The sequence below is a fragment of the Ciconia boyciana genome, chromosome 3 (assembly GCF_034638445.1).
Source record: "Ciconia boyciana chromosome 3, ASM3463844v1, whole genome shotgun sequence".
In the NCBI taxonomy this organism is placed as follows: Eukaryota; Metazoa; Chordata; class Aves; order Ciconiiformes; family Ciconiidae; genus Ciconia; species Ciconia boyciana.
In genome coordinates, this window is record NC_132936.1 from 5,157,738 (window position 1) to 5,185,597 (window position 27,860).

At 43.7% G+C, this 27,860-nt stretch overlaps 1 protein-coding gene across 2 annotated transcripts; it reads right to left on the reverse strand.

Annotated features, from left to right (window-relative positions):
- Window positions 1-1,263: 1,263 nt before the first annotated feature.
- On the reverse strand, window positions 1,264-27,860 carry TFAP2B (transcription factor AP-2 beta). Of its 2 annotated transcripts, XM_072857761.1 has the most exons (8): window positions 27,780-27,860; window positions 24,275-24,301; window positions 22,566-23,024; window positions 17,251-17,311; window positions 9,138-9,357; window positions 6,400-6,518; window positions 3,587-3,728; window positions 1,264-1,564 (listed from the first exon to the last, which is right to left on the reverse strand). In XM_072857761.1, exons 1-8 carry the CDS (start codon window positions 27,858-27,860, stop codon window positions 1,264-1,266), a joined length of 1,410 nt encoding a protein of 469 aa, XP_072713862.1. The 2 variants fall into 2 exon arrangements, with proteins under 2 accessions (XP_072713862.1, XP_072713863.1); XM_072857762.1 differs by lacking the exon at window positions 24,275-24,301.

Consider the following 27,860-nt stretch of genomic DNA (forward strand, 5'->3'; position numbering starts at 1 on the left):
GTTGTTAACAGTTCTTTAAAAATGGGGGAAGATATCTCTCACACACTCTACTCAAGAAGATTAAGGACTGAAATATTGGCATAGTTAGGAATATAAAACTCCCTAGAGAAAAAGAGGAGATCTCAGAAAATTAAGAAATCAGATAGCGCTGACATTTTACCAGACCTTACTTTCAAATTTTGCAACCCTTTATAGACAAGGCATTTTACCGTGAAAGGCAAGTACTAAATTACAAAGGTATGTTTGCATGCATGAATATGTGTGGCTATACACACATATTAAATATATATATACGTATATATCCAGATATATACGTATATATATATACAAACATACATAGGATACACAAGCACCTCTATCAAGTTATGTGTGCGCATATGCATATGCACACACATACGCACACACACACATACACACCTGTAAACGCTGGTAATCTAAACAGAGAGTCTGTCTAGACCAGGAAAAACAAAAAAGTTCTTAAAAAATAGAGTTAGCTAATTCGACTGAGCTACGATGACTTGAAACTTCCCATCTAATGGCATCTAATATTAAGACGCTGCCATGAACGCAGCTCGAACTGGCTGGTGTTGCTGACTTTGCGAGAGGTCTGTGCGGTTGCCTCCCCTCCTTTCCTAGTCTAGACAGAACCAGGGTGGTGAGATGAGATGAGATGGGAAGAGTTGGGGGAAATGAGGCAATGGGGTTGCTCAGAAAAGAACGCTCTGGAAGATCATTTTAGCTAGGGTGGAGACAGGACGTCGTTCAAAAAAAAAAAAGAATAAAATAAAAATAATAGCAAGACAGACCGTGCAGCTCAAGAAATCAAAGCACTGACACCAAAAATGTTTCTCCGATTTCTTCCAATAAGTTATTCATTTCTTTCTTTTATTATTATTATTAATTATTATTATATTCCCCTCCCCCCAAATCATTATTTAAAAAATGTGAAAGAACAGAAGTGGGAAAAAAATCCTGGTGGTTGTCTTCACATGTTCCTGGCAAGAGACTCTGAACCACTGGTCTTGCGCCATTGTGCTCCTCTGATCTTAAATTATTGTCTTTCTTTTATTATTATTATTTTTATTATTATTATTTTTTTTTCCTACCTAATAGAATTCTTCCAAAGCCCAATCCAGTATTTTTAAAGCTAAAATTAAGACGGTTTTGTTTTAAAAGATTATCTCTCTCTTTTCTCCTTTTATTTATTTAACTTTTTTCTTTTCCTTTCTTTCTTTTTTTTTTTTTCCTCTCTCTCTCTCTCTCTCATTTTCTGTGTTTCTCTTCCTTGTCTCCAGTTTTACTACCTGGTCCTTCGCCAGATGTGTGCCTGTTAGCAGTGTTGTTGTTCAAGAACATCTTGTCCATGCCTTTGAGAGCTTCAGTCAGGTAGTTTTGAAGGGCCGTGAGGGCAGCGCAGATAGCGGGGGCCCCAAAGCCGTGAGTGATGAGGCTGAAGTGAGTCAAGCAGCTCTGAATGCCCGGTTCCAAAATAGGGGTGGGCCGGCTGTTTCCAATGGGCGTCCTGTCCTGGGCCAAGAGATCTGTAAATTCTTTACAAAGTTGCCTGCATGGAAGAGAGAAAGGCAAAGAGAGGAAGAGAGAAAGAGAAAAGCAGTGGTTAGGCTCATCCTGCACTTCTCCGGGACAACCAAGGTTGAAGGAAGGGGCAGGTTCAGGCCAAAGCTGATCCCAAGACCCAGGATTAGGACCTTTTTGACACCTTCCTTTCCCCCAACAGTGCTTGGGGACTGGCCATGGCAAGCCAGCAGCTCCCTGCTCAGGATGATGTTCTTCAGGAGAGAAGTTTCTGCAATTGCAGGATAACACCAGGTCTAGAGATAGAAATCTCTCCGGCAGCCTCAAGAATGCTTCTGAAGCACTGTGAAAACCCAGCCCTGCTTGGTGGCTCTAGAAATAACCAGGCTGAAAGGGAGATGTGCCATGGGTCTGCCAACCACCCGGCTTCCTGGAACCCTGACCCTGGCTCAAAGCACTTCCCACCAATGCTGTTCCTGGAGGAAAGCACAACCATGCACTGAGAGCTACTGGGTGGCACAGGGATATGGTGCAAGGAAGGGCCAAAATGGAGCCTCCTCTGAGACTGCTCAGCCTGGGCCACCTTGTCGAGAAAGATCAGGACTTTGGGACTCCATGCTGGCTTATTCATTGTATGAGGAGCAAAGCTAGCGTTTCCTATTTTATTTTGGGGGGTGGCATCCTAATTAATACATCAGAGTTGACATCTGGCTTTTGTTTATTTGCCCACGCCTTTGAAAAATCAATTTTATTTTTATAATGAATTCACCCACACACTTTCTTTTGCATTGCTCTGGTCCAAAAGGCCTTCAAGCCAACAGGTGCCCAGGCAAAGCAGAAACCCTGGGGCCTGGTGGGGTTCCCAAAGGAATAGTTTCTTTGAGACAGATGCCTACCCAGGGACTGGAGGAAAAAAGGCCAGGGGGAAAAAAAAAAAAAAAGAGAGAGATAGAAAAAAAGAAAGAAAGAAAAAAAGAAACACTTAAAAAAGGTGTTCGGCTCTCATTCTCTGAAATTCTCTGAAATTCCTGGTGGGTTAAAGGTTTCAGAGGGTGGGGAAAGATAAAGGTCTACGTCTATGTGTATTATCCATTAAGAAAGTGCAAGAGAGGAAACTTTGAATTTGGAGAACAAACAGTAATGAGTCCAACATTTTACATCTTCAAAGAGCAAAGCAGGGTCTGTGAGCAATTAAAGTTCTGGGACATTAATATCTTCTGACCCTGCGGAAAAGGGCAATCAAATTCCAATCACGTCTAAAAAACATCTGGACAAATTTGAGCAAATGATTTTTCAACCCTCCATATATTTCTTTAAATTACACTGTCATTGGAGGCAAGTCACGTCCCAGAGCATGAAATAAATGAGAGCTGTTTGGGCTGGTATTTTTCTTTCTTTTTCTTTCTTTGTTTTTTTTTGCTGGATAGACAGAGATGTGTGGAGACACACAGCACCCACCGCCGAGGACCCGAGCAAACTATGAAGCACCCAGTTAGTAGCCTGAGAGGCACAGCCAAGTGTAAATCATCCGATACAGCACATCCACTGAGAAAGTCCCAAGGGAGAGAGATGGGTTGGGGGACAAAACCGAGGATGATTAGCAGTACATGGTGGTGGGGGTTTTTTTCTTGGTTATTTTTTTCTTTTCTTTTTTATTAAATCTTATGGAAAAGACATTACAATTTGGTAGCAAACAGGTGTGCGTGAGCAGCAGGAGGGACAGACAGACAATGCTGCGGAAGCAAAATATAGATGTTTGGTCCCCTTTCCATAGGGATTGGCTTGGAAACGATGTACAGTAGCTAGGGGACAGTCGCTTACATCCTCTATAGGTGGCAGAAACCCCACTGCAGAGGGACGCAGAAGCTATAGGGTCTACGCTGCCCATAGGACGATACGAGCATCCTTCCTCCCCGCAGGGCCGGTAGAATTTGGGGACTGGAAACTCCGCCTGCTTTCAAAACGAGCTCAGAGGAAGAGTTTAAGGAGAGGGAGGATTTTCTCGGGGGAGGGCAAAAGGGGAGGGGGTGGGAGTCAACTTCGCACTCACTTTGTAGCAAGCAGCATGTTTTTCCTGGAGTGGAGGTCGCTGGGGTCCGTGTGCTGTCTGTTCAGGTACTCAGAAACAGCTTTGGCTGGGAACTCCGTTTCGCAGATGTACCCAAAATCCCGAGCTAAATGAACGGCCTCACCTGGAGGGAATGAGAGGGGGCATTAACACCTCCGGGCACCGCCGGCCCCAGGCTGGGCTGGCTCCGACCCGCCCGGGCACCGGGCGGCACCGGGCTGCTGCCCACCGCTCCCTCTGGGAGAGACCAGCTCTTTCGGGCCGTGTTTAGAAACCTTCTAACATCCCCTACACCTTAGGGACAGGCTCCAGGTATATGTTTTCCCTCCACAAGCCCTATTTTGGGGGCAGAAGCAAGTTGATGGGACAGATTTGCAGCTGATGAGATTTGTCTTTGCTACAACGCGTTTGTGACGGTACGTGCCCATACAGCTGATTGTGCAGAACTGTGGGAAAAGTACACACACATATACATACACACACACGTAACATACACACACACACACACACGCACGCACAGACACTTTCAAATGAACTGGGCCAAAAAAACCCAAGGGGAAACTTAAATCCCGAAAGACAGATAGATCCAAACTTCCCTTAAAGCAAAGAAACCATTCCTGCTTCAATACACCAGAACACTGTCCAAAATTTTACAGATGTGGACATAGTGTTAATATTAATGTCAATTCCTTGTGGGCCATTATATACACACTTGTTTTTACACACACACACCCCCCTAGCACTTGCATCGTTATCACGATTATCGCCACATCTGTAAAATGATGGAGATAACTGCATTTCGTCCGATGGAAATGATTAATCTGCTTTCTTAACTGACCATCTTGCAACACGAACTCCTCCCTGCCCGGTGGAAGGATAGCAACTAATGGCAACCTTTTCTGTGAAAAATAATAATTATTCTAACTCTAATTCTAATTGTCACTTTTCCTGCCTGCCTGGTTTCAGGTTTCTTGCCTCCAGAGGTTCGTGTCATCCAACTCCTACTGATGTACTTTATGCCACAAGAAGAAGACAGTAGCTGAAGAAAGGAGAAAAGGAGGAGGGGAAAAAAAAAACCCTCCGACTCTAGGGGGATTCCACCAGATTATAGCTCAGCCCCTCTAGAATAAAGCATTAAACCCTTTAAAGCACCGCCTGAGGGACCAGGGGGAAGATTTCCAACGCGCAAACCAGATATGTCTAATAACTCCAGGACCACATTATTTTTAACGATCAGGAGTTGGTTTCCAACGTCATCTTCGGCTTTCCAAGGCTTCTCGCTAAGCACCAAACCCCTTAATGAAGGCGAGGGCACCCGGCGGAGCCCGGGGAGTCCCCGCCACCGTCACCCCGCGCCGGGCAGCGTCCCCCCGGGCACCGCTGGGTAACCCTGGCCGGGGCTGCCGCAGCGTTTCTGCTCGGGGCGATGCAATAAGCAGCAAGGCTAAAGCCTGGCTGGTGGCAGGGAAAAAAAAAAAAAAAAAAAAAGATAAATCTCTAGCAGGTGCAGCGTCTTCCAAAAGGAGGGAGCTCTCTGTCAAGGTAAACTGTTGATTTGTAAGGAAATCAGGAGAGAGGAGGGTAATGTACTACACACTTGACATAGATTTTAGCATCACTACACAAGCTTTTGAACCTCAAGCCAGCTTCGGGGAGGGGCTGATTTTGTTGTGAGTAGGGTGCACGGGTTTTCACACACGCAGCGGGGGTGAAGCTGTCCTAACCCCGGTGTTAAAGAGCAGTTGTCACACCCGAAATGCTTCACGTCTCCTATAGCACGCCCCTATATCCGTAACCTACCGGCATAACCTATATGCGGGTACCAGGAGGAGCTCGTTGCTATCAACCCCCGTCTTTTTGCGAGCCTGTCTTCAGCTCTGCATGCGGTAAGGTCTTATCGCTCACATAACTCAATCAAAAGAGTTGAAAAGTTAATATCTAGCACAAATGTTTATGCATGCTTATATGCAGAAGAGATAAGTGGATTATTTATAAACCTCTCGGTGTGTATGTGTAATGCAGATACATATAATTCATAATTGCATCCATACTATTCCGGTTATGTTTTTTGGAGAAGGTCCAACTTCTCTTAGCAAAAACTCGCACGTATCCTAAACATATTAGTGGCTCTAAATTTTACTTTTCAATACAATAACAATAAATCAAAGAAACACGCCGAACACCAAAATGACATTAGTTGACTTGAAATGAGGTGAAACTTCAGTCTCCCCTTCCCTCTCTCCTTCCTCAGGAATAGCTTGTCTCTTTGTTCGGTTCTAGCCACCTTAAGGTAAACCGCGCTCTCCGACTCTTCAATTGCTCTGATTTCTTAAAAAAAAAAAAAAAATCTGGATTATTTGTCCTCACTGAGCGTCCTGTAGTGGCCATAAATAAGCTCGGGAGGAGCGAATTAGCGGGAGGATGGAGCAGACGTGGAGTCAGAGAGCACAGGCTGGAAATTAATAGCAATGAGGAATGGGACTGCCCTGTAGACTCACACACATACACACACATATACACACACACATACACACACACACACAACCTCATTCTTGCCATCAAGAGGGATCAATGACCCTCCAGCCTTCATTTGTGGGAACGGGATCCTTAACCGTGCCGGTGGTCATCCTAACCCGCCCTGAATTTCACCTCTGCAAGTTTTTCCCACCTGATCCCGAAAGGTGATTGGGTTGGGGGGTTTTTTTGGTGTTGTTTTTTTTTTTTTGGTTCGTAAAATGTCAGACAGGAGTTCAGAGCAGGCAGGGGTGTGAAGGGAGCTGCGACCCTCGGCTTACCTTCCACCAGGGAGGTGAGTAAAGTGACATTTGCGGCCTTACGCCTGCCGGCTGGTAAATTCAAACCGATTTTTTCTAGCCTTTCTCGCAAAGATCTCCCCCCGTTTTTCGATTTGGCTCTAGAATTGCAAAGAAATTAACATCGTGATTAACCCCGCAGTGTTCCTGGAAGAAACGTTTAGTCTGTGCAGTCAGGGGAGCCTGGGAGGGTTTTCACTCGATGTTAAGGACTTTGGGGGTGTTGATTTCTGCTCGGGTTTGCTGAAATTTGCTTAATTTCTCCTAGGGGCGGGAGTGGGGACGAACCCCCTTTTCTCCCTATTTTCCCCAGGGAAATCAAATAATGCCAGCTAGCAATAATTAATGGACAGGGTTCTGATCTAGAGAGCAAATGAGTTACTACTGCATGACACTAACTCGTATTAAGATGGAGTGAGGAGATGGGCAGAAAGGTAGAGGAAGAGAATTAGATCCTCAGTTATTCCAGGAAAGAGCCAGAATGGGAAGAAGAACGGGGGGGGGGGGGGGGGGGGGGTGGAATCTGAAAGGCTCGAAGGGAAAATGTGTGTGCCTCTGGATAAATAGAAAAGGAAGAAATTATTTATTAAACCATTTCGTGCGTGTGTGTGAGTGTGTTCTTGTGAGGAAAGGCGATGCTGAGAGGAAGAGCTCACCCGAAGGCAGGGTGCGTTATATAGAGGGAACTGATTGCCTGAAGGAAGATTTGAATATCTGTCGGAGGTTACTGATAAGGACAATAAAAGGATGAGTGAGCTATAGGTGGGAAATACAGAGCTATTGTTCGGACGCCTATACATATGTAAACCCCCAGGGATGAAATCTTGCCACCTGCTAAATCAGGGAGAGATTTGGCACCTAAGATCAGAGTCTATCCCAAATACCTCTTAGTTCTCACTTAAAATTTGTTTAAGAATTAGCAGTCACGCTTAGCGAAAGGAAACCAGAAACGACAGAGAAGCCAGACTGGCTTCCCACTATTTTATATCACAGTAAATAGGGCTAGATGGCAGAATTGCAAGAGAGCAGCTTTCTATATTTCATCTGCTCTGAACCAAAAGCTTGTCTAAAATTTAGATTCAAGATAGGAACTGAAGTCAGCAACAGCCAATAGTTATGGCTTGGGCCACCTCCAGAAATCCACTGAAGTTCAATAATGATGTTTCTTTACCTTGATAATTACATTTTCTACAGTGCATCTCTCAGATGTTCTCCCTGCTCCATTTGTAGTTGTACAGAATGAGCAGACAGGTTAGCATCTGTAAGTAAAAATCTCTGCTGCTCTCACTGGCAAGGATCACAGCTGAACATTGATTACAGACATTCACGTGGAACAGCATCTATTTTAGGAGACCTTAATTCTCACATGTATTTTTGGGTGACTGACTGCATGTAGCAGGACTTTCCCCCTCCACTCCAGACACAGAGCTGGAGCCCCTGACATCATGACAGAATTTTTTGCATGGAAAAAAACCAAACCCCAAACAACAACTTCATTTTAAAACACCTTAGAGTCAACGTTTCCCAATTGCTGCTACAGAAGTTGGCAAGATAGTTCCTCCTTTAAGATTAGCAACTTTTAAACATGATCTGAAATGTATTCAGGGCCAAATTCATTGAATTTGTTTCTGTCTTGAAGTTATGCTTTATCTTCCAGTCTGGCGTATACCTCATATGTAGAAAATGAAGTCTTATCCCCTCTCAGCTTTCCATTGGCTTGCGTGAACTGACACCTCATACCATGCCAGGACTTCTTCCCTGTTCTGACCGGAGATAGAGCCTTAGCTCACCTTTCTTACAGACAAGACATACTGACAATTTACAGTCCTTCAGTCACTGTCAAGAAGATAAAGGCCTTTCTCCTGTTAGTCTTTCCAGCTGATGACCTCAGAGCTTAAATTCTTGTTGGTACCTAAATGCAAGATCTCTCGCTTGATATGATGGAGTGGCAACCAAGCCTCCAGGTTATCTGTCGCTCCTCTTTTTCCTCAGTCTCAATAATGCCAACTATTTTGAGGTCTTTAGCAAAATCCACCAGGACATTAGTGGGTGATTTGCACAAAAGTTAAACAGCAAAGGCTTCAAGCCCAACTGTGAGTAATCCCTCTAGCAACCTTCTCTAGATGAAGCACTAAGTTTCTGACTTTCAAAGCTATCTGTTGATGGCTTTTCTTTAGTCGGGTACTTACCTACCTTACAGGTTGCCTATTAATCCCCTGCCAATTTCAATAACGTCTTGTGTGACACCATGTTAATTGCCTTATCGTTATTGCCATAAGGAGGAAGCCACATGGATTTATCTAGGAAATCCCTAGAAATACATCAGGTCCTGAAATACATCCAGTTCATCCTGCAACATCTAACTGCAACATGCCCATCATGGCATTTTGTTTTGTCCATTTGCTAAGAGAGAAGTGTGAGAAGGAGAAAAGATAGAAAATGTGTGCATGTACAAGAGTGAAAAAACTTGTCTCAGTTCCTTCATTTTGGGATGCTTTGATAGAAAATGTACAAGGCCAAATCTTTCTCTAGTCTTCATGCATTCATCTCAATGTCTGAATAGAGTGTATTTTTCACCTTACCCTGAACGTTACACACACATGCTATGACAATAAGATCAATGCATATTTGCAATCATCTTTACTGTTGACCAAATATTTCTGGTGCATGGATGGATGCCCACACATGGACATGTTCATGCACTCACTCCAGCCTCTTACCTTCTAAGTACTCCTCCTAGAAGGGATGCATTCAGACACTCTGGAGGAGAAAGGCGTCTTTGAACTTCTCCCACAGTTACTTTATACTTTGAAGTTGAACTAAGCAAAGACAAGCGGCCAGGTACAGAGCAAAACACCTCTCCGGTATTGACTGAAATTCCACCCAGGAAGCCATCTTTATTCATCATCAAAGAAGTAACAGATTTTGGAGGAACCGGAACTGGAGAAAGAAAAAGGGAAGAGGGGAGAGAAAAACCATCATGCCACGAAGGAGTACAGGGTAACCACAGTCTCTCTGACATGCACAGAACAGCAAAATGAAAGGGAATTTTGAATCTCTGGCTACCTCCAGCAACCTAAAGGGTGCTGCTCCCCCAACCTCTAGGAAACTGCTCCATGAATGATGGATGGAGAGAAGGGTGGTGCAGTACAGCCTCTATGCAGGGTTTGATCATTGGGAAATAAAATACATATTGGCAAGCACCTGGCAACTTTCGGGTTTGAGCCTGTGTCTCACCCAGAGCCCCCCGATGCCTTTTGTACAACGGACAGCGCCTTTCTGGAGGGGAAAAAAAAAGGAAAATTTACTTCTTTTGCTAATGTTTCCATTACTGCTAAGCTGAGCCAGGAATAAATTCACTACACGAAGGGAATTGCTGTCTTAAATAAGTATCAAGGCTGGAGGATACAGCAACCAGAAGACAGCTCTGTTATTGCTTTGTGTTTTTATTAAGTCTGGTTTATGAAATAAAATGAGTCTTTTCCTTCAGAAAAATGAATACCAGAAAAAAAAAAAAAATCTGGTCTAACCATGGCATTCACCACCTTGATCATATTGTGTTGTCCATGAAGTAGTAGGAACTCTCCTGCCCCTAAATGAAGCTGATCTAGTTACCGTAACACATATTTAAAGGAAGTTATGGGGGAAAAAAAATCAAACCAGAACAATAAAGCTAAACTAAACAAAATCAAAACATGTTATTCTATCCACGAGAAAACGAAATGTTTCTTTTCTCTGAGAAACTAGTGAGGTTATTTTAAGAGTAACCAAGGGGATTATAACGAACAAATTCCTATAATAGCAACCAGACACACTCAGAAATAAACAACAACAACAACAAAAATTGGCTAAACTAAAAATGAGAGCAATTCCCCCGTGACATGAATTTTGTTTACAAATGAACTTAAAGAGCTCCCTCATAATCGTGTGTAACCGGTATGATTTACAGCAGGTGCTCTAATCAATCAACCAATCACTTTAATTTATAGGGAGCCTCGCTGCATTTTCCCAGTTGTTTCATTTCTGCAAGTAATTGATAACAAACCGTACTTAAGGTATGTTTTATGCAGGAGTTAATAAGAGCTGACAGCTGCTACTGCTGCTTCCTCTTGGAATCGCGGCAACACGAGTTTCCTTATAGAAAATATACCCCGAAATTGGGGGGTTGCTGGTGGTAGAGTCCGGGCATGTTTCAGAGGAGAAGACTAATTGATTACACACCCTCGTCGAGCAGATACTACTTCACAGCCTCCCATTTCCACTCAATCAATTGCAAAACCAATTCGGCAAATAATAGGGTTCTATTATGCACATATGCCAGCTATTTAGGTAGTTATAATACATGTCAGTTAAGTCATAAAAACCCTGTTTATTTGCAACATATCTGGAGAATCAAACCATTAGGGTTGAGGGGATATTTAAGTCGTCTGGAGCTGCTAAACAATAAGATCGGGTATCCTAATATATTACCAAGTGCTAACTACTGGGCAATTGCCAATTTTATAACCTCAGTGTATGGAATAGACACAACCGTGTTTCACTGTTTTTATTACAGATCATTTCCTACTGCCAGACCAGACCCCCACAATAAAAGCTCTATAACAGCTAAAAACCAAAAGGCATGTCGATTTTAGATATACATATCGCTTCATATGCCTTGTATATAGTCTCCAGTATAAACAAATTATTTTGAGTGGCTTTACTCCAGGGAATCGGAAAGTGAAATGGATTCCTATTTCTCTATTATTTTTAGTTAAGCACTTTATGCAGCTCATAAAGGCGGTTTCAAATAGTTTGAGAACGGCACAGAAACAGTTATAAAAGAGTTAGAGGCCCGCTCCTGCTTTCGTTGCTATTAATAGGGGGTTTTTGCCATTGATTCTATAGGAAGGGACTTGTTTGGGCTATCAGAGGTAGTACTGGCAGACAAAAAAAAAAGTGTCTCTCTCTCTTCTCTCTCATTATACATAGATACATCACTTATTTAATGCACGATGTTCTGCAATGTCATTCGAGTGAAGCGTCAAGAAAAAGTTTTTTTAAAAAAAATATTAAAGCAGTGCTACCAGACAGATTTTCATGACTGGCATTTTCTTCTTCGGACAGATACATGGGCTCAGTGGTTCGAGTACACCTTTACAGTGGCTATATTTAGTGACCAGTTTATCAGGTCACTGTCCAGTGAACTGAGAAATTAAACAAGAGGCAGCAATTCCACAAACATCTGATCTTAGTCCAAACTCACTAAAGAGAGAGGGACCTGTGCAATGTTTAAGTGTACCTCACCCAACTCGCTTTGGCCTTTTGGAGCACTCATTACATTAGTTAACCTTTGAAATATGGATTTTCACGTGCTCAGTCTTTTTTTTTTTTCCTTGCAAAATGCTTTTGGGAAGCAGGCTGGCTCCCTTCCCAGCTATGCTGAGCTCCTCAGCTTTTGTTCCTACCAGTGCCTCCCCGAAAAGGACGGTATGAACATACCCATCAGTTGGAGTCTAATAACTCTAAACCCATTTTAGAGGCGTACCAGGCGGTGTAAGCATATCTATTGCAATTTCATAGCTCCAGAGAGATGTATTCTATCTAGACTCTATATCTTCTGTAAATTACCTAATGCTGCCTCAAAAAAGTGTTTGCCATGGAATGAATTATCTCTATCTATATCATATCTATATGTCTATCATGGCTATAGCTTTCCAGATATAGCCCAAGCATTACCAGAGATAATATAACGTGGAGGTTTTAGTGGGTAAAGAGATATACACGTCCGTGTGTGCAGCTGCATGTGTCAAATCCCTGCGTGTATGTAAACAAACTGGAAGGCACAGTATATTTTTAGTCGATGTCAACTTTCCCAGTTGGTTAGGGATTGCCATAACCGCTGAAATAATACAGACTAACACACACGGATATACACAACGTCCCCTCCACTTCTGCTTTAACTTTATCTCATTTAGTTCTTGTTATCCCCAGCAGAAACTATTCCATTTTCTTTCACTCCCAAACTCTATTTGCTGTGTGTATGTGAGCATTCACAAATGCATAATTCCCCCTTCCAAAATCTCTGCCTTCCCTCTTTCTTTATTTCTCTCTCCCTCTCTTTCTCTCTGTTTTCTCTACTTCTTTCCCCTTTTCTACCCCTTTCGTTCTGTCTTTCTCTCTTTCTTTCTTTCTTTCTCTCTTTCTTTCTTTCTTTCTTTCTTTCTCCTCCTGGGGTTACTTCCAGCTTCTTTGTCATTTCTCCCCCTTCCATTTCTCTTCAGCTTATCAATAAACCGGGAGAGCAACAGTAGCCGCTTGATTTGTTAGTAATTATAAGCATACTGTTCCTGCAAACGGGATCTCTAGATGAGTGAGATCGCTTTAAAACGACAGCAGGAAATGGTGGGGAAATGGAGCATGGCGAAACTCAGCGTGAAGCTTTCAGTTCTTTACATGTTTACAATTTTCTGTGCATACATTAAGTCTTAGGTTTTGGTTGTTTTTTTTTTTTTCCGTGGTGGTGGTGGTTCTCTGTTGGGGTGCTCTCCACAAAGGCGTGAAAAGGCGCACAAATGCCCAGGGACGAGAGGAAATGGAAATAAAAGGGCATTTCAGCAACACTAAAAATAAACAAATTGGTAGAATTATGTCTTGAAAATGGCTGGGTAACGAGGCTCTAAGCTATGGATATCGTTGCAATAACCCTGGTGAATAATATGATAGTCGATCAGTTAATTAATCAAAGGAAATATTTCTTATATTTATTACTAACAAACGTCATGGACAAACTTATTGTTAATCAGCTATCAAACTGCCTTCACATCTTTTCATCTGCCTGAAATGAGTAAGAGGTTCTTTGTCCATTATAACAGGACTTTGTTGTGAATGATGATTTGGCCTGACTTAGTAGCCAAACCTAGAAAGCCTGGGGACAACGTCTTAGCCATTGCCACTAAAAGACCCGGTTCTTATTTTAATTTTAATGAACAAATACAGAAAGTGTGCGTTCATGTTCCCTTCCCTCCTAACCCTCTCGTCTCCTCCTCTTCCCCCCTCCCTCTCCTCCACCGCAGTCCCTTTCCCCTGAAAACCGGGAATACATTTCAAAGAGAAATGTATTCCCTCGAAATTGTTTTGCATTCAATTAAAGGGGATCATAAGGTTCAATGGGTAATCCAGGAAAAAGCACGAAACTGAGTGGCAGCGGAGCAACATCTCCGATTCCCAGATCTATCACCTGAAAAGCTGAGGCCAGAGTGATTTTCAGTTAATCATTTACCGTCTTCAAGAAGAGGTGGGGAGGAATCTTATGCTGTATTATTAAGAGTTAAAACAAAGTGTTAAGACGCCTCCTTTCATACGTTTCTTTAAAATAGTATGAACAATAGAGCGTGTTTTCAAAGAGACAATGAATTAAGGTGTCAGGGTTAAAATGGCCTTTCGTGCTAAATCAGATGTGAGTGTGCAGACGATCGTCAGAAACAGCTGAAAGTAAATAAATACATCAGGATAATTTTAAGGTCACTGACTGTGCCCCAGAGTCACAAAAAATTAACTTGGGACTCGGGCCATGCAAGGTTTTGCGAGAGGACAACTTCTTTCACCATAGATGGTGCCAAGCAAATTTCAGATGAGCAGTTGACAAGGGGACCCGATCCTTTATTCCTGACACACGGGATTTTGTGTCAGGAATATTTTTCCTGACACTTTATTCCCTTCATTTCAGCAGAAATCGAGGGAAAGGCCTCAAAACGTGCAGCCTGTAAGCTCTTAAAGCCGAGTTAAATCTGGTATTAACGCTCTTGGTGATTATTATCATCTTGATGATTTATCTGGCTCCCTCCCTCCCACTTCCACCACCCAAATCTTAATGGAACCAGGAGTTAACGATGATTTTTTAATGTCTCGTTGGATTTTTAGACTGTTAATGTACCGCATCCTTCTCATTATTAGTTTATTGATTGTTCATTGACCAGCCCCCTTCAAATCGTATTAACCACCCTCTGCCACTTTAGATTAGGAGAGTTTTAAAAGCACCTTTCATTATTTCACCGCCACCACCACCACCACAGCAGAGTTCAGGCTTGGTAGCTTAATGCTCGCTCTAATGGGGCAGCTAAGAGACGAGGGGCCACGGTCCCTGCCTATTGCATTAATAGCTCAAAGGGGGCTAATACAGAAAATTAGCCTTAAACGAGCTCTGGAGATCTCCAAATGAAAGAGCCATTTATCACGCTGGCTACCTTCACTCCACTCGTTTGCTCTCTCTACTGGGAACAACTCATTTCCTCTTAACTAAATTACTTCAGAAATGTCAAGTAAGCTCAGATAGCAAACATAACAAGAGACTGTGTATATGTAATCTATTGCGCGGGATCGATAAGTGAGATAAATCAATAGCCGTGTATGAATCCCTATATAATTTCCTTAATATTTTTGGCAATCCTTTTGCATAGATAGATAATTCCCTCTGCAGGCCTGAAAGACCATAAAGAAACAGACACTTACAGTCTGGATGATATAATTAAGTTTAGACTTCAATCCACTTTTTCCAGTACATTGTAATTAAAGCATTTTAGGCACTAAAGTAGGTTTTGGTGAAGTAGACTCCCTCCAATCCTCGCCTAGCAAATATGTATCACGGGGAGTGCTCCACTGCACAAAAATCAGTCGATACCTATCTGTCTGTCTATCTATGCCATCCGCCTGCAATAACGACTTACAGAGTTTAAATAACTTATTCTTACTTCAGAGTACATCCTTACAGCTACAAACTGCAGGGAACAAAGCAAAATTGATCCTGAACCCTCTCTGTGTTGCTCCTTCTCTCGTCCTGATTAAATATTGTCTGCCACCAATGTGACCTACTATTTATTACCTATTTCTCTTCCTCCGCACCCAGGAAACTCTGGGCAAAAAGAAACTGAGCTCACAATATTCCTTTCTGCTGGAAAGTTTCTTGGAGCTCAGCGTTACTTCTAAGGAAGAAAATGCTGCTACAGTGACTTTAAAACGGCTGCAGATGAATCTCAGGATCTTTTTAGTGACCTCATTTCCAAAGTGCATATGTATCCTGTTCATCATGGATAAACTCAGAGTATATCTCTTCTGATGGCTGCAAACAGGCAGATGTAATCCCACCTACGTGGGACCGTGCGTGCGGCAGCTGCTCGACCTGGGGCCGTTGCAATGCCCATATACGGTAAGCACACCTAAATCTATACCTAATACATGTAATTATTAACATTCACGTTGTAGTGCTACTCGCTAACTGTGCCACTCAGCATGCACATGAAATGCCTCTGCGGTCCTCGTCATCTGAAGGAGGGAGAGATACAGACGGGGGGGGGGGGGTAAAAGAGTATTTTGGACTGGGTGAGCAACAGAAGAGTGTTCTGCGAAAAAACAGATTGCGAAAGGAAAATGCGAGCAAGGACCTACGGTAGAAAGAAGTCTCTCGACCACGAATCAAGCACCAATTAATCAAATACACCCAAGAGGAACCATCGTGTATGAGGTGTCAAGCGGGGGTGGGGAGGGGAGGAGAGTGAGGAAAAAAAGAGAAAAATACAACCAGAAGCCATCAGGTCACAGACCCCGAGCACGAAACCTACTAAACATTCAAACTGAACTAAAACAGGAGAAACAACTTTTCTTTTTTTTTTTTTTTAAAGGTAAATAATTTTCTGTTTCTCAAAAACACCTTCGACTTTTCAACCGGTGGTCGTAAATGAAGCTGCCAAATGGTCTTCAAGTTTTCATCTGTCCTCCCTCAAATAACTAGGACTTGATCGCATGTGTGAGAGAGAGAGAGAGAGACTGTACATGAGGATTTAAATTAAAAAACAATAAATACACGGAAGGACCTCATGCTGTCTTGAACACATTTTAAATAAACACCCTTCCTGTTATTTTGCTTTACATTCTAGAAGATCATCTCTATTAAAGCATTTGTGCGCATTTGACAAATAATAAGGTCCTGGAGATAAGTGCTGTTGATAGTAAGCATAAGGGACAGCGTTTCTAAGCCTCATCTCTGGTACTTAAAATTGAATCTAGAAATAGAAACTCCTTAGATAATTAAAGATAGCTTTCCCTACATTTGCAGAGTGTGATCTGTTTAATGTCTAGCAGCATAACACAACACTAATTGCCAAGCATCTTCGAGTGACTGTCAGAGAAATGTAAAAAAATTAAGCAGCTGCAATACGCCCGAAATGAGTTATTGTAATTACATTTAATTAGTTTAATTAGTTAATTATTTTGCTTACAGCTGTACAAGAGACTGCAAACATTTGTTAATATCACATTCCCTTTAACAGTATGGGGTGATTCCGCAGTTACACTAAATCATGTGCGCATATGTAGAAAGATTTAAAAAATGGGCATGGGGAAGGGGGGATTCTTGGAGGAAGGGGGGAAGGAGGTCGGGGCTGCCTTTCCATAGGCATTTGTTTTTCTCTCCTTCACGTTCGATTCGCCTGGGAAACGCATTTAAGCCCCAAAGAGAATCAACCCCCTTCCCCCATTAAAAGCCAAGGGGTCCCCATCGAGGGCTATGGGGGGAAAAAGAGGAGGGGGCCCGTGGAAACTGCGTTTGAGCATGGGGTGCTCCATTTGAGAGCATTGGTGTAATTAAAGCCTTTGAAGCACGGGGGAGGGGGGATATCAACTTTTCCTTTCACATCTCTCTCCTTTTCCCTTCACTCTATCTGCCGCTCCAATCAACTCTTCATCTTGCTGCCATGCATGCCTGCTTCCCGGATAAATTAATTGCCCCAAAGTAAAAATATATCATGAAGATATTGCTACACAGTAAAAGTTTGTCTAGCTTGTTGGAATAATCCATACCTTTTTTAATGACAGACTGGTCCAATAAGTTCATACCGCTGTTATTGGCATCTTCAACTGACTGTGGATATAAAAACATCACTATTCAAATTGACTGGATATTAAAGAATCGCGTACATAAATCATGTCATTCCGAACTGGAGTTTCTGTTATTTCCATTTATATTAATTCACTAGGGGAGGAGGGATTTTTTTTATTATTATTATTGTTATTATTATTCCCCCAAATCGACAAGGAAATGAAATTCTTACAAATTATATAGTCTTCTAATAAAAAAAGAGGTGTGAAGCATATGGGGTGCAATACCGGTTTTGTTATCTTATAAAACATAGATATCACATAGACTTCTTTGCATTCGATAAAGCTTTATATTTCTTCCTTTGAAAATCTGGCAATTTGGCAACATCTGCAAGATCTATTGCATGACATAAATGAACACGATTAAGGACAACTTAAATTCTCCCTCCCCTTTCCTCCCCCTCCCTCCTCTTTTTTTTCTTTTTTTTTTTGTTTTGTTTGTTTGTTTAACCCTGCTACATCTTAATAATTCAAGGGCCATTTACTTTTTATATATAATAGTTTACATTATGGACTTTTAATTAAAGCCTGAGCAATTCGGAGTGCAGCGCAACGCCCACATCATATAGGGTACAAGCAGAAAGAGATTTACAGCTCCCGAGGTTACTTCCATGTCCTGAATTAGTGGGGACGAGGAGGGGGAATAGACATTATCAAAAGTATGAACTGTTAAATTGATGGCTTAGAAAAAGTCTCCCGATCTCCTTTTCAAAGCCTTTTTTTCCCCCTTTTTTTCCCTTTCTTTTCAGCCCGCTTAGGAGCACACCTGTTATTATGGCATGAACTTCTTCAGCGGGGAAGAGAACAAAGCCGGGCACAGAGGACAGAGTAAATGCTGGGGTTCATTTCTCAACACGAAAGTGGGATGTACAAAAAACAAACAAACCCCAAAATTACCCCTGAACCTGCGGTCGGCACAGCAAAATCGTCTCCCGAAGAGAAGAGGTGTCATAAGAGCAATTTATTGCAGAATTACGACGGGTTCCTTTTTAGGGTAAATTCTGGGTTTCAGAGAAAGGGAGGACCTGTGAATTTCTTGGGTTTATTATTTTATTTTTCTTCTTATTATTTAGGGTTTGGGTTTTTCCGGGTTATTGTATATTTGGGGAGTTGTCACGTTTTTTTCCCTGATAAGGAAAACATCTTTACAGCACAGCAATGACTTTCTTCCCTATTATTTTAACTTTATCTTGACTACACCGAGAGGCTGAGCTTCTCCGGATCCAGCCCTTATCTCCGTCTGTCTCTCTACTGAGCAGAGACGCTCAAGACGGAATATGATTTAGGAGAAAATTACATCTCCCAAAAATGTGACGGAACAATATTTTCTATGAGATCTTTCCTTTTATTTTCCTTGAATCCCCACTCAAACGAGGGCGCACACACACACACACAGAGTAGTTCCTTATGTTATGTGTTTGTGCATGGCTGTGTCTCTCTCTCATAATCAATAGGCTACATACCTAAAGGGCACAAAATAAAATTACAAAGTCTTCCCTCCTTTCCCTGAGCAGCTCCCAAAGAGGGATGATGAGCAAATCCTGCGGCCTGCTGGGGTGCCTGGTGGTGCACCTCGACGGCACAGAACTGGAGGTAAATATGAAACGCCATCTTTCCCTTTCTTTTTTATTTTCCCTCCTTATCTCACCTTATCTCTGGAGTCGCTGGCTGAGCACACGCTTTATGTGCGTGCGTGCACTCCGCTCGCTCCATCAGCAACGTGGGTTAGTTGTTGTAGTTAATGAGAAGACTCCTGTCTGATTTTCTATCTAATTACGCCCTCCTGCTGGGTTTTTGTACAGGATATTCGCTCAGCATGCTGGCAGTTAATAGTCACAGAGAGGATCGTAAAGATTTAATTAGGACTGCATGCGGAAACGTGGAAAAACAACTCAGACTTTTAATTACTAGACTTCTTTAGTTAAAAGTGATACCAGGGGTTACTTTATAAGAGACTTGGGTGTTTTGGTGCAACTTAACTTTCCGTGTCTCTAGCTAGCACGTAGGAGCGGGGACGGCAGTGTGAGGGAGGAGGAGGAGGAGGAGGAGGAGGAGTGGAGGTGTGTGTGCAGGGAGGGGAAAGGTGATGAGTTTCCAGATATACTTAGAAAATCTAGAGAGGAAGATTCCCCTCCCTCCCCTCCTCCAATAATCTGATAGCATGGAGCTTCCTGTATACCATATATATTCACCTTGTTCAACAGCTATGGACACAACTGAGAGAAAACCCTAAAAACTGATCTTTTTGTTTTCCTTTAAAGAGTCTAAAGAACCTGGATTTTTCCCTGTGTGTTTTCTTTATTGTATCTTTTACTAGTAAAACCCTACTTTTTCCTAGCTGCGGAAAAAAAAAAAAAACAACAACAAAACACCAACCAAAAAACTGGGATTGCAGTGGTGTTTTTCAGAGTCCCTATTAGATGATGCAAATTTGTTTTCAATAAGTAGGTCTTGGCTTCCCTGTCTGAGGGCTGTAAATCGCAGATTGAAAATTCCTCTCGAAAAGGGCAGCAATAGCAATACAATACGTCCTGTTTACAATAACAGAGCGCTATCGTGTTACAATCACTTAATTCTACCCCTGGACAACGGCTCACACATGGCCTGGATTTGGGGTTTATAAAATAACCACTGTTTCTTTCTGTCACGCACTCTCTTCCTCTGTCTCTTTCTCCCTTGTCAGCCCAACCCATTCTCATGGCACGCATTTGATCAGACATGCATAAGCTAAAGCAGAGACACATCTTTATCCAACTATATACCTAGATATCGGTTCAACTTTTTCGACTACTAAAAAAGAAAAAAAAATCCCAACTATTTGAGACCCTTCCTGGAAATTCTCTCTAGTGTTCGTGGATGGTAAGTGTATGTCGCCCGAATAGGAATCCCTGTGGCTAGAACGGATTCCTTGAATCTAGGATAAATCCTTATTAAAAATCAGGGTGGAAAACTGCCCAACTTCGTCTGTCACTAGCGGGGGGACAAGAATAGAAAATGCTGAACGGTAGAAGCGAATACTGTGCTGCTTTCCCTCTTGCCTGTGCTAACTTGCAGTTGGACACTTCTTCCTTCACGTGTCTCTCCTTGGGATACCCTCCTCTCCCTCCCCCCCTCCTCCCCCAGCCTGGGACCAAACTTTTACAAATAAAGGGCCTGTTTCATTTCCCGCGGCCTCAGCACCCCAAAACAGGCACCCCAGCCCTGCTGGCCCACAGCCTCATCTGCCCCGGCCCGGCCCCAGCCCCATCCCAGGCCCCGGCCCCGGCCCCGGCCCCGGTCCCGGTCCCGGTCCCGGTCCCGGCCCCGGTCCCGGCCCGCCCGGGCGAGCGGGTCGCGGGTGGCCGCGGGGCGCAACCGCTGCGCTCGGAGCCGTCGGGGGAGGCTCTTTCCGCGAGTGCTGTGCCCTGCCCGCAGAAGGGATGTTTTAATGGAAAAGGGAGGGAAAGCTGCTTTATTTAAGCTGAGCAGGACTTTTCCTTCTTTCTTTCCTTCTTTCTTTCTTTCTTCTCTCTTTCTTTAATATCTTTCTTCTCTTTCTCTCTCTCTTTCTGTCTTCCTCTTTCTCTCTCTCTTGTTCTCCCGTTCTCTCATTCTCTCTCTTTCCTTCTTTCCTTCTTTCTCTCTCCCTTCTCTTTTTTCCTCCTTTCCCTTTCTTCTTTCTCTCTTCCTCTATCTTTTCTTCTTTTTCTTTCTCTCTCCTTTCGCTCTTTCTCCCTTTTACGTTTTCCTTGTTCTTATCTCTTTTTCATCTCTTTCCCTTTCCTTCTCTCTTCTCTCTCTTTCTCTCTCACAAGAGCGCAACGATTATCGGCTTTTCTTTGGGGAAAGTGTAAATACCAAAGCACAAACAGTACTTAACGTCTATCGGCTATAGAGAGAAGGAAGGAGAGCGAGCCCCTTTCTGCATTCACAGAGGTAAAACTCGCCTTGACCTGCAAGCCAGTTTGTCTGAGCCAGGAATGCGAGACGAGACGTACGCATCGCGCCCGTGGGGGTCAGGGGCTGCCCCCAGGTCTCAAAACCAGCTTGGAAACCCGCAGAAACCAGCGACCCGACGGCCACTGAGCTCGGAGGCAGGAGCAAATCCAACCAGAAAAATCTTCCTATTTCTAAAGCAACTCGCCCCAGCAAAGCTCGGTGATTTTCCCATGAAGCCCTAAGACAAGCCTCCAGCCAATGCAACACAGCCCCTCTGCTTCTCTGCCACTGATTCCGATGATGTTCAGCAGGATCCTTTTTCACGGCTATTTTTTTTCCTTCTCAGCCTCCTCTTTTCTCCTTTCTTTGTCCCTTTCTGTAACTTCGAAGTCCGTATCCCATCCAGTGGCCCATATCTTTATTTATCCCAAGTTCTAAATATATATATATGAGATATATGATACATAAATTTGAGGGAAAAAAAAGAAGGGAGGGGAAGCCCCAAATCCCGCCTAGTAAAGCCTAATACAGGACCTGGACCCTGGAGGCTCCAGCCTCGGGCTCGGGGGTCCCCACCAGTTGGCCATGCCCTACTCCAGCAAGGTGCAAACCACCCCAGCACCGAAGCTGTTAAGGGCCTTTCTGTTTTTAGGAAATAACACGTGATGATGAGTTTCGCGTGGGATGGGACAAGGCTGGGAAATACCGTGCTTTCAGCCCGGTGAAACTCCTTTGTTACCCAAACGAGGGAATCAAACTATTTAAAATCAGTGCTACCCTACCAACTATACTTTAAAAAAAAAAGAGGGGGGGTGGCTTGTTCCTGATCACCGGTTATTGCTTTTGGTTTGGGTTTTGTTTATATTTTCCCTCCCTCCCGGATGAAAAATGTAGTAATTTGACAGTTTCATCAAAATCCCTGAACTGCAGGAAATTGGTTGGTTGGGGGGGGGGGAGGAAGAAGCTGAGATTGCATGGGAAATAACTGGAATTTGAAAAGCCAGGTTTAAACTCTGGCAGCTTTTGAAACACGTGGAATATTTAGAGCAGTATGTCTGCCTTCCCCCTGCACGCTGCTGGCTTGCCATGTAGGGGAGGGTTTACAAAGCAGAGCCTGTGCGTGACAGCGATGAAATAAATTCTCTTTAAAAAAAAAAAAAGAGAGCGAGGGGGAGTATCACAATTGTAATCCCAGTGCAGCAGAAGGATGGTAACCCACACCAATATCGCTGTAAACCCCTCACCGATCATTTTTAGCCGAGGGATGGGGGGGTCCAGCCTGGAAGCATTGCCCAGGAGAAAGAAACGCGGTGCCTTACCTGGACCTCCTCCATCCCTGGGTGTCCGATGCCATGCAGAGAAAGGCTGTCCCCCATGCCGGAGTCAAGGCCATGGTGAGCTGAGTGCAGAAGGACATCTGGCCTCCTTACTGAGTGGTAGTCCCGCCTGGGGTCCAGTCCCGAGAGCTGGGGCAGGGCGGCCCGAGGCTGTGGCAGCAGTGACCCGGTTTCTGATCCCACCTCTTGCCTCTGCCTCTGTCCCCAGGGGTGCTGCTGGGGTTGATGCAAGGGGTTTAGGGAGTAGGGGTCATTGACATGGGAGTAAGGGTCCTGGCTTTGGTGGTAAGGAAGAGGCTGGTAGGGGGGTGGGAAATAAGGCGGCTGGAAATCCGAGGATGGGGTGTGAGAGAGCGGAGGAGCGCTGGAGTAGGGTCCCTGGGAGACGGATCCCAGCTGGGACAGCCTGGAACTGTGGCTGGGCACTCCATCATGCCGGTCCTACAAGCGGAATGGAATACAAACAACAAAAAAAGAGGACCTTTTAGGGAAAAAAAAAAGTAAAAGGAGCACAAACCCACCCCAAAATAAATAAAATAAAATAAAATAAAAACGTAAACGGTCGTCAACTAGGGTTCAGCTGTGCCCCCCTCCCCCGCCGCCGATTAGAAATGTTCCAGCCTTTCTCACCCAGATCGTGTCTATTCCCAATAACTACCAAGAAGGGCGAAGGGGGGGGTGTGGTGTGTGTGTAGGAGAAATGCTAAATGTCATAATTAAAAATGTAGGACTGGTGCTTCATATGCCTGTATGATCTGTGACTTCAGTCCAGTAATGCGATTCCCCCTCCAGCAGCCCCCCCAAATAAACCCAAAGGTTAAAAAATAATAATAATTTAAAAAAAGAACCCCCGAACCACCCATGTCTCCAAACAACCCACCCCTTGTCCTGCCTAAAGTTTCCAAACATCTGTTTATTCCCTCTGCTGAAGACCTGAAACTCAAAATCACCAACCCATCTTCACGTGGAAAAGACCAAAAGGAAAGTTGCACTTCTCGGAGGTCTCCGAGGTAAGAAGTTGTCCCAGAAAGGACTCGAAAAAAAAACCCAAAACAAAAATCACGGGGACTCTTTGTATAAAGAGAGTCCACCCGTAAAAAAAAATAAAAATTAAAAAATCAAATAAAGTAAAAATGAAACATCGGTATTGAACAAATCCAGTCGCTGTGATTTCTGCAGCAACTTCCAGTGTCTTTTGTCTCCTTTTCCAATATTATAGTCCGGAGAATGGGGTGGGGGTTAATTGTAATGAAAAGTCTTTGGGGTGTGTGGGGGGACGTGGGGGGGGGGGGGAATGTGTGGAGGCTTCAGAGAAAAGGTGGGAGAGGAGTTTTGTCCAACTCCATCGCGCTGAAGCTGCGAGGCTAAAGTAAACAAGCAAAATATCTATTCCACAAAGTGGAGCTCAAACCCCCACAAGCAATGGCACACATGGTTTAAAAAAAAAAAAAAAAAAAAAAGAAGGAAAAAAAGTTTATTTTTTCCCCTGCTCTCCCCCCCAAACTCCCCTAGCTCAAATCGAGAACACACAATGCAAAAAAGGAGAAGCAGCTGCAAGCCTCCTCCAATTATTGTGCTAAATTACCAAGCCAAAGGCGTTTAAAAAGAGAGAGAGAGGGAGAGAGAGAGACAACAGATCGAGAGAGAGAGAGAGAACATGCAATTCTAGTACAACATGGATCCAAACTCACCATGGCGGAATAGGTGTGGACTAACATCTGGAAATAAAGTCTTGTAATAGCTAAAAATAAAATAATGGTGATAATACTAATAATTGGAGGGAAAAATATCAAGGAGATCTGCAAAGGGACGTGTTGGACACAGGAGAACAGCTTGAGATATTTCGAAGTCTATCCATCAAAAAAAAAAAAAAAAAAAAAAAAAAAAAAAAAAAAAAAAGACCAATGCCCCCAAAACCGAGCCTGGAAACCTCTATCTACATATATGATTTACCCCTCCCTCTCTGTTTTTTTTTTCCTTTTTTTTTTTTTTTTTCCCCCCTTTGAGCTCCCAAATACAATCCTCCTCAACCCAAGGCTAGGCTCAGACTGCTCCGCTACCCCTTCCTCCCTTTCCTTCTCTACACCGCCTCATAATAATTGATATTCATGACTATTAATATTACACGACTACTTTAAAGGGAGAATGCAGGACCAAATGGAGCGTGAAGCTGGCAGCCAGCTCGAGAGCTCCCCTACTATTGTAAATGACGTTCATTCAGTGGAGAATTACTAGATGTAATCAGACGAGGGGGGCTGGCAGAGGCAGAGTTTGGGGAGAGGGAGAGGGGGGAAAAAGTTTAGCAAGGAAGAGGCATAACTTCAATTAACTCGGGCGGAGGAAGATGCGGAAAGTAGACACTGCTGAGCTGGAGCAAGGAAGTGAGATGAAGCAATGCTGGAGGCGAAGAAGAAGAAAAAAACATATTTTCCTTTTTTTTTTTTTAACATTTAATTATACATTCCTAATACGAGGAATTGATTGCCTTTGGTGCTTTTGTTCTTGTAGCTTTTGTTTGTTTGTTTGTTTGTTTGCTTGAAACAAATAACGAGGAAAAAGAGGCTTTTCTAACCCTTTTTTTTTTTTTTTTTAAAGAAACGGAAGAAGAAATGTGCAGTCGCTATAATATATGTCTATTTACAGCGGAGATTCAGCTTTTCTGGTGCATGTTACAGATCGCATTTATTCGCAATAGCCAAATAAAAACTTGAATCTGCGTTAAGTTGGGCTCCACTTTTTTTCCAATACTGTTCCTCCCGCCCGATATGAAAAAAAAAAAAAAGTACATATATATATCCCGATATTCACCCAAATGTAAAATGTATGCAGTGAATTTTAAAGGATAGTAAATTTATAGTTTCGAGGCAAAGCCAGGGGCGATATAAAACCTTTTTGATGTTGCAGGAACCCGTTCAACTGGACTGTCTGCCATTTCTGTTAAAGTTCAACTTACGTTCCTTCCTAAATAGACTCACACTTCCCAGAGCAGCCCCCCCGCACGCACACACACACACACACACTTTTGTTTTAAGAACAGATTCAGTTTAAGTGGCTGAGACGCCCCTACCATCTTGTTTTTAATTATAAATCGGAAAGAAGAGAGAGAAACACTTCTTTTTTTTTTTTTTAAGAGAAATCTAGAGGGCTTCAGCTCTTAAAAAAATTTTTTTTATTTTTTTTTTTTAAGGCTATACGTTACAAAATGACTCGGAGCGCACCCCCAAGTCAGGGTATACCCTGCCCGCAGCCAAATCCCACCCAACCGCTCCCCCAACTCCGCTTCTCTCCCACAGCAATCTAGAAACACGAGTGTTCGTAAAATGCACAGCGGCTTAAAAATCCCCTTCAAAAGGAGGGTGGGGAAAAAAAAAAAAAAACAACCACCAAATCCCCGACATTCCCCGACCTCGCTGGCCAGGGAGGGGAGATGGTTTGTCGCCTGCTGCTGCGGGCAGAGACAATGGCCGGGCTGTGCCTGGGGACGGGGAGGGAAAAGAGCGAGGGCTCAGCGGGCTGGGGATCACCGGCGGGACACACAGACACACACCCCCCCACACACACGCCGGGCTGTGCTCATTCTGCACATGCTGGGGTTTGCCAGTTGATAATTAGCCTGACGGCAGCTTTTGGGAGCGGAGACATTTCTCCCGTGCGGCCGGCGGATCCCCTCCCCGCTTCCCTCCATCCCGTCCTTTCTCCGGCCGTGAAAAGCCGGAGCTCTACCCTCCCTCTGCTTCTTTCTCCGCTTTTCTCGGGAGTTTCCCCGCTGTAAGTGCGAACGCGCTCCCGGAGGGGAGGGCTGCGGGCTGCGCGACGGGGCTGGGACCGGCGCGGCCCCGACGGCGCTTCCCCGGGACGCGCTCCCGGCCACCCCGGCCCCGGCCCGGTACCCGACCCCTGCCCGCTACCCAGCCCCTGCCCGGCCCCTGCCTGGCCCCTGCCCGCTACCCAGCCCCTGCCCAGCCCCTGCCCAGCCCCTGCCCGGCCCCTGCCCGGTACCCAGCCCCTGCCCGGCCGCTGGCCGCTGCCCGGCCCCTGCCCGGTACTCAGCCCCTGCCCGGTACCCAGCCCCTGCCCGGCCGCCTCCCCGCGGCTCAGCCCCCGCGTTGGAGCTGGCAGATTGCGCCCTTCTAAAAATCTCCCCCCCCTCTCCCCGCCCCCGCCGCGATCGCCGTGCAAATGCCTGCTCCAAATTAAAAGAAAATAAAAATTAAAAAAATGAATTCAAATATAATTTTGCAGAGCGACAAACCAAGCGCCTTTCCTTACACATCTTTTCCCCGTTTCGGATCAAAGCCAGCACGCTGCTTCACTTACAAGAAATGCATTCGCGGAGCCCGTTTGGGAAAGATCCGGCTCAGGAAACCGTGCAAAATTAAGAAAGGTTTCGCGGTGTTTATGCTGTGATATATAGATATATTTTTTTTCCCTTGGTCTGCTTTTTGACCTTGAAAATAACGAGGAGGTCTGAATAAAGCACACAACTTTTCGTGTCCGCGGACTATGCGGAGCTGCCTTTGAATGTATCCATTCGGGTGTGTGTACTCACATACGTGCAAGAATGTATATGCCGCTTAATTAATGCGAGTATATGTATACATTCACATCTTATCTATTGGTATACAGGTATAAAAAGTCCTAAAAAACGTATCCGATTGTGAAAACAAGAAAAAGAAAAAAAAAAATCCAAATTCAGGTTGAGCTGAGCTTGGAATTGCAAAATAAAAAATAAAAGAAAGAAAGAAAAGAAAGAAATGTATCCAGTCTCTGAATACCAGATTGTGTTTCTCTTCTATTTTCAGCTTTTTTTCCCCCTCGACATTTGTCCATATTTAATCGAATTATATTTAATTCGAGGTCTAAACAATCAAACTCTTGCCTTTAAGTTGCCTCATTCCAACCCCCAGATCATTTCTTTGATGTTTTTAAATCGCATCAAACAGCTTTTCCATGAAAAAAAAAAAAAGTTTAGGACTTGGCATGCTGAATACAAATATGCAAATAAATAAGCATTTAAGCATTTACTCTTGGTTTCCCGTCTCTATACTTGTGTGTGTTGGTGTATGCATCTCTATATCTGCCTATATGTATATGTAGAGCTATATATGTATTATATAGTCATGCCTGTATCTATATGCTAGATGTATATTTAAATATACATATACTCTCTTACTCATATGCATATTATATACTCACCTCATAGATATCTTCATACTTGACATTTTCAACCAGTTTCCAGAGCATGATGGCAGGCTGTTCTCTAGGAGGTGAGTGCAT

Excerpts from the sequence above, each read along its gene's own strand:
- TFAP2B (XM_072857761.1), bottom strand. The coding sequence starts at position 27,860 with ATGCACTCACCTCCTAGAGAACAGCCTGCCATCATGCTCTGGAAACTG. Across the intron at positions 17,312-22,565 it reads CAGGGATGGAGGAGGTCCAG|TCAGTTGAAGATGCCAATAA; the intron begins GTAAGGCACCGC and ends TTATATCCACAG. Across the intron at positions 1,565-3,586 it reads AACATGCTGCTTGCTACAAA|GCAACTTTGTAAAGAATTTA; the intron begins GTGAGTGCGAAG and ends TCTTCCATGCAG.